We start from the raw sequence: 7,234 nt of genomic DNA, 5'->3' as shown, positions 1-7,234 counted from the left end.
TTGATCGCTTTTTTACTTTTTCGGATCGAAGACACTAATTATGAAAAGTACTCCTTGATCGTAATGGTCAAGCGGTTCTCTCAAGTATTATTTTATACTTTTGCGGGTTTGGGAGACACAAATTTACGAAAAAGGACAACCATGGAGTTTTCTTAAGTTTTTCTTCTGACTCCCTAAAATTGAAAAACACCGAGTTTCTCCTATACTGGACTCGTTAATTTTTTTTTTTTTTTAACAAGATCGAGTACTTATGTATTATAAAAAACTGCAAAGAGCAGAAGAAGATACATGATATGCTGGAAGAAAAGTGAGAGAGGAGAAACTAAGCTGGGACGCAGCCCTTGAAGTCTGAAAGATTAACTTGAGGAAGAAATACTGAAAAAGATATCTGCTATACTGCCTTACAAAAATGCCATCTAATAGGCAGATTTTACAGGTCATGAGATTAACACCAGAATTGATTGACGGTTTCCTCCATGTGATCTTCTTGCTGCTGTTCCTTTTGGCTTTCCTTGGTGGAGGCGTCTGCTTGCATACTCGCTGTGATGGACTGTATGTGCTTGAGTGCCTCCTCTAGGTGCTCACATCTGTCCTTGAGGCTCTCTATTTCCTTCTTATGTTTCTCCAATTTCTTACGCTTGGATCGGCTATCAGCGATGAAGTCTTCACGCAGGTCATTATGATGCTTCATGAAACGGGCGATCAGAAAGCAATGGTCTTTGCACAGGTCGCAAGAGTCGTTTTCCATGACTCGGTCGAGAGGGTTCTCACGGGGGCCTGCTCTTCCCCGAGCTTCCGGCTGCTGTCCCTCTGCCATGACTGCGTACACACTGGTTAACAGAAAATAACCTTGCGAATAGCTTTTGTTATACCTGATAGCTTCGTGGAGAGTCGAGGTGCTTGTAATGTCCTGCCTGTTGTCTTGCTGACTGCTTGCTAATTGAACCGGAGCGAGGAGCCGCTTCTTGCTTCCTCGGGGTCTACAGGGCTCAGTGAGAACTTCTCGCCTGAACTGCTTCTCGATATGCTGGTGAAAAGGAGGAGTAGAAGGGGGAATATAAGAGCAAGGGAGAGGGCCTTCATAATGATGGTGGACAAGATATTTCCGATAGTTTGCAGAGGGGAAATCGGGCAGCAGATTTAGGGGGCGCATATCAATGGAGTTGAGAGGATGTTTGCCCAGAGGAAGCATGGGATTGTCACGAGGAGGGGAGGCTCTGGGGTCTTGAGGGGAGGGAGACGCCGGCATTTTGGTGAGGATTTTATGAGCGCGGGTGTGTGGACCAAGTTTGATGTCATATTTCTGACTTTTCCTGATGAACTTTGCCCTGTGGTCAGTCTGGCAGCTGCCGTCCTTATGGGATGGGTCTTTCATATATTCTGGTGTTGTCTCTGACCTGTCCCTGCTTGCGATTGACCGCATTGTTTGCAAGGTTATCCGCTTCTGCGTTATGTTCCCTTAACACGTGCTTTAAGGTGGTTTTTCCCAAGTGGCTGAGGGTGTCATTTATCCTTGCCTTGATGCGGTTGAGGGTGGCTTTGCAAAAATCCTTTCCTGTGTTCATGGCTGCGATTATTATAGCTGAGTCCCCGAGGATTAAGGCATCCTGTAGACCAAGTCTGTGAAGAATTGTTGCACCTAAAAGTAAGCTGTAGGCTTCCGCTTCATTGTTGGTTGCTTGCCCGAGACCCCATTCGTAGCTGCTTACTGTGTTCCCCATCTGGTCTTTAATTATTCCACCCGCGCCTGCTTTCCCGGGGTTGCTCTTTGATGCTCCATCAAAGAGGAGTATGGGACGATTCTGGGCTCTGATCCAATTATTTACTTCGTCTTTGTCCCCCCTGAGTTTCCAATTGTGTCCGTTCTGCTTGGTTTTGATCTGGGGAGATAGATTTTGGGAGTGGCTGATTGGACTCGTTAAAATTTAACAGTAAAGGACCCGTTCAATTTCAAACAGGAATGGACCACTCCTTCTTAGGGTTCGAATTTTAAACTAAGTTGGACTCATCCGAAGGATGAGCTTATAACAAAGCAAATGTTATCCTCCTCAAGATTGCAAAAAATAAAGAGGTACTTGCCAGAAATGGTGGGGGAAAAGAGAGAAAAATGAACCTGTTTGTTATACTTTGTGTCTCAAAAAAGCATTCAGCCACTCTTGAACACGAAAATTTTTGTTCACCTGGGTTGGGAAATCCTTTGCTTAACAGTTAATCAAACCATATTGAAAGTCTTCAGCCGATTTCTGGGTATTATCTTTGGGTCAATTGTCACCAAACCATCTGCAATGTCGTTATGTGTTCAAAAGTTCAGTGCAAATAAACCATTCATCTGTAAAATATCTGTCATCCATCTTGACCATCCCTGAGTTAGTCCTTGCAAACATATTTCTTCAAACTTGATCTATGATTTCATGTTGTGGGCTTGCCTACGACGGATTGCTTTCTATCAACTTCAGCTCATTATCTAGAAAGATGATCTAGAAATCATCAGTACCTTGGAATCTGCATGCCTCAATGGCAGGTTTCTCGCCTTCGACGACAGGTTGCATCATTGACCTTCGATCAAAGGATTCCGTGACATGTTCGACATCAACTCATCTATTCACATTTCATGGATTGTACTGAGTACTTTGAGAGCCATTGACATTACTGGTGGTTTCTCTCACACTTGTTAACAGTTTACATCATTGACTGGTAATCAAGTGGTTTCTACCATGTTCGACTTCGACACATTCATTCACATGGATAGAATCGTACTAGTTCGGGAAGCAGAAATCAAGACCCTGGATCTAGTTTCCACCATCCAGGCTGCGAGGAATTTTGTTATTCATTATACAGTGGAATATTCATAAACAGATGGCTGCACCCATACTGTGTCTACATATGTCTATACTTGTGATGTATTACAAGATCATTCCTATATCAGAGCAGTTTAGTTAGTTTTCTAGTTAGTTTTGATCTGAGTATGGGAATGCCTACCTCAACAATGATATGATCACATATATATATTTTGTATTGAATGTTTTTACAGGTTCCAACCAGGGCATCCACAGGATGATCTTTGAAATGATAAAGTACTTCACTCTTCTTAGATGACAAATGAAATCCTCATCTATTACAGACTTCGCACTTTAGGGGAAATCTGTTGCACAAAATATTGTCACCATGACATTCTGCAATCAGTGTGAGTCTATCACCACTCATACTTTCCTCCTTTGCAAGTATTAAACCACAGCTCTTCATGTCAAGCCTTGAAAAATGAGAGAAAGCCCTTAAAAATCTATAAAACTCTGGTTCCACACTTTCTCTTAGCATTACCTGCGGTCCCGCACCCACTGGTCATTTCCCCTGCGGACCCGCCCGCTCTGTTTCTGTGTAATGGGTGCGGACCACTGTAAAAGTCAAAAAGGCGAAGTATATTCTTAAAAAACTCACTTTGGGTTATTTCTGGAAGCTTCTAGAGCGAATCTTGAGGTGGCAAGTTTGCTCCTTTGAGGTTCATGCATCCATACCTAAAGGAGCTAACCCCTTGATGTGAGGAGATTATCCCTTTGAAGGAGGACTCTATCCCTTCATAGGTGGACTTGTAACTTCTTTCCTCTGCACTATAAAATGAGGCATTGGACTGGTTAACAAGGAGGTTGAAAGCTGAATATTTTTGAGGGTAAATGCTATTGGAATTTAGACTTCCTAATTGAGCTTGATAGGAGAGATTACATACCTTTTGATCTCATTGGGAAGAGTGTGAAGCTTGTCAAAGTAGAGGAGATTCTTGCTTGGACCCTGGGAGGAGATTGTACAACATCAAGGCACCAAAGGTTGTAAAGTTCTTCTTTGTTCAAAGTTAATACAATCAAGTTTATTTTTCTCAATAAGCTGTCTTCTATGGTTTATTTCATGGATTCTTTGATCACCATGATGAATATGATTTATTATATTGGCTATGCAGGTGTTATTTGATGTGTGCTTGTTTGTGTTTGAAGGTTCTTAAAAGGAAACTCATTCGGACGGTCGAAGCATGGCTACCACAAACTATCGTTGGACTTAAGGTAGGGTCTAAAACACCTCTTGGTTTTTATTTATAAATCGCAATATTTAGAGAAAGGTAGATTTGCTTGTTCTGCTTTGTTGGAAATAATACTGAGAGGGGGGGTGAATCAGTATTATCACATCAATAAAACTTTTTCATTTCCATATTCAGATTCATATATGCTACTTCCACAATTTCTTATGATTCAGTTAGTTGATCCTTAATGAGTTTATTAGAACATTATACACCATATTAACAGTAAACAGGTGCAGTAAAATAGAACAAATCATCACACATAAGCCACACACATGAACACCATGATATAAGGTGGAAACCCAATGTGGGAGAAAACCACCTGCTGCAAGTCATCTCAATCTTCTTCTTAATAAGAAAATCCTTTTACAATATTTCTGTACTGGTGCAGTCTTATACCAGTACGCAGGCTTCTACCTGCAGAGAGCTACAACCCCCATAGTTCTTGTACTAGCCGATCCATTTACTAGTACGCAGGCTGCTACCTGCTACAATTCTCCAAAGTTTTCAACTGCTACTGGAAGGGAGCTACCACCCCCGTAGCTCTTGTACTAGCTAAGATACTAGTACGTAGGCGCCGGCCTACAATCTTCTCTCCTCCAGGTACCACGTTTCATACATTTTCAGACTAGATACACCTGAAGCACAACACATAATCTGAAAGGCCACGTTTCATCCAATTTTCATACTGGACCCATAAATATCATTGAAGCACATAATCAATCAATCTTCTGAATCACCCAATCACCAGATAAATACATATACAAGGATAATATGAGTGTTAGCAACCCGATCTAGTCCATCAGATTACATAAATATGAGCCATTATGATCCTGATCCAATATTAGTTCTCATCCATCAATACTGAAGCTAAACACAATCAACCAAACAGGATATGCAGAATACTGACAGCTTTAAACTATCACCAGAACCCATCAACAACCAGAACCATCTGTGACTTCAAATATCATAGCTCAAATTGTATACGCTACTACAATGAACCAAACCTGCATACATACGCACTTACACCAAAGCCAACCCGCGTACAGATCTATAAATATTCAAACATGACTTGCAGCGATTTCAAACTCAAGTTATACCCAGTTCAGATCATTACAAGCGTCAATATACAGATCTAGAATAAGCATAATCAACTATATAGAGATAGTCCATTTCAAACCATTTGACCTCGATCTGTCCTTAGATCTTGTTCTCCATCAACTGGTGAGATCCCTCTTTAGCTCAGATCCAGATCTGCACCATAACCCAATCACAGTATTCCAGATCTAGATATTCAATAATTCAGATGATGCTTTGCCAAATGATCTCCTTCCTCTTTTATAGCCTTAGTCCTTTCACAATACCACGGTCCAAAACCATAATAACACAATACCACGGACCCAATACTTGGGATCAACAATTTTGGATGCAATACCACGGACCAAAACCATAGGATCAAAAACTGTCGGAATAATACCATGAACCAACCATGAAAGTGCGTGAGATCAAAACTTTTGGATGCAATACCATGGACCAAAACCATAGGATCAAAAACTGTCGGACTAATACCATGAGCCAACCATGAAAGTGCGTGAACTTTTCTCTTGCATGAAGGGAACTTTTCTCTGCATGAAAGTGCGTGAACATTTCTCTACATGAAATAAACTCTTCTCTGCATAAAAGTGCGTGAACTTTTCTCTACATGAAATAAACTTTTCTCTGCATAAAAGTGCGTGAACTTTTCTCTACATGGAATAAAATTTTCTCTGCATAAAAGTGCGTGAACTTTTCTCTACATGGAATAAAATTTTCTCTGCATAAAAGTGCATGAACTTTTATCTACATGGAATAAACTTTTCTCTGCATAAAAGTGCATGAACTTTTCTCTACATGGAATAAACTTTTCTCTGCATAAAAGTGCGTGAACTTTTCTCTACATGAAGGAAACTTTGTTACACTATAATTTATCAAATAAATTTGCTGCACTATAATTTATCATTTGTGTGATTTGCCATCAAGGACAACACTTGTCTCATAATGCCAACAATCTCCCCCTTTGGACTTGTCATACTGAGAATTGTCATCTGATATCTCTTCCGTAGATTCATCTAGATATATATAAGTGAGTTGAACTTCTATGAGATGTTTGCCATCAAGTACAACACATGCATCATAATGCCAACAATCTACCCCTTTGGACTTGATGGCAACAATACCAAATCACTCTCCCCCTTTGACATCAAGGGCAAAGGGCGAACCAAGATATTCTCTTTCCTAGAAAGGCATTCCGTTGTTCATACTCCCCCTGAGTACCTGTTGTAATCTCTGAATGAGCTCCCCCTTTGTATATGCCAAGGTGTACTAATCTGTTCACGCTACATGCTGAAAGCTCTGCTCTTTCTGAATTGTGCTGTTCATGCTCCCCCTGACTGTAGGAAAGATCTGCAAAAGATGTTCTTCAAGAAGAACGAAGACTTATACATCATGAAAGACCTTCCTATCACCAAAAGACTCAATACATACATCCATCACCCAACCAATTGGGATACATCAGAAATATGACAACCAAATACATTACATCTTCATCCCAGGCATAGTGGGGAAACCAAAATAGGCCGTTACATGACCTTGATATGACTGAAATATTTCATCAAATGACTACAATAGATAGAGACACACTATTACATCATGAGTCTTGATATGACCTTTACATCGAATGATATACATGACATTTATAACAGAGACCAAACACCTAAATAAGATCATGATAAACATCAGCAACGACACTGAATGATCTACTCCATAGCATCTGTCACCAACAACTTGTATTAGTGCATGAATCATCAAGGTATGTCCGTATCAACTCATCCTTTTGAACAGAATTCTGTATATATAGAATCATTCTATCATATGTGAGAAACACCATAGCCATCCAGATCTGCATGGACCAAGTATCATCAATTGGGAATATCAATCAACATATGTACGAAACAACCTATCATCATATAGGTAAGAACTCATCATCATCAAGTCTCCAACAATGCAACTTTGAATAATCATCCATGTATCCAACCAACAATCCTCATCCATATATGTGCCAAGAACAATAGGAATCCTGCATCATAACTGTAATATATGATCTTTATGCATATGACGACAACAACATATGAG

At 40.3% G+C, this 7,234-nt stretch overlaps 1 protein-coding gene across 1 annotated transcript; it reads right to left on the bottom strand.

Moving 5' to 3' along the window:
- Positions 1 to 1,355: 1,355 nt before the first annotated feature.
- Positions 1,356 to 1,721, bottom strand: LOC149265505 (uncharacterized). The gene has a single exon (XM_089404371.1). It carries the CDS (start codon positions 1,719 to 1,721, stop codon positions 1,356 to 1,358), a length of 366 nt encoding a protein of 121 aa, XP_089260497.1.
- Positions 1,722 to 7,234: the final 5,513 nt, after the last annotated feature.

Source organism: Pinus tabuliformis, chromosome 6 (assembly GCF_031772625.1).
Source record: "Pinus tabuliformis cultivar Carrire ecotype Pingquan chromosome 6, CPIR1, whole genome shotgun sequence".
Classification (NCBI taxonomy): domain Eukaryota; kingdom Viridiplantae; phylum Streptophyta; class Pinopsida; order Pinales; family Pinaceae; genus Pinus; species Pinus tabuliformis.
The sequence above is the reverse complement of the archived record's forward strand: the minus strand, read 5'-3'. Positions and strand labels throughout refer to the sequence as shown.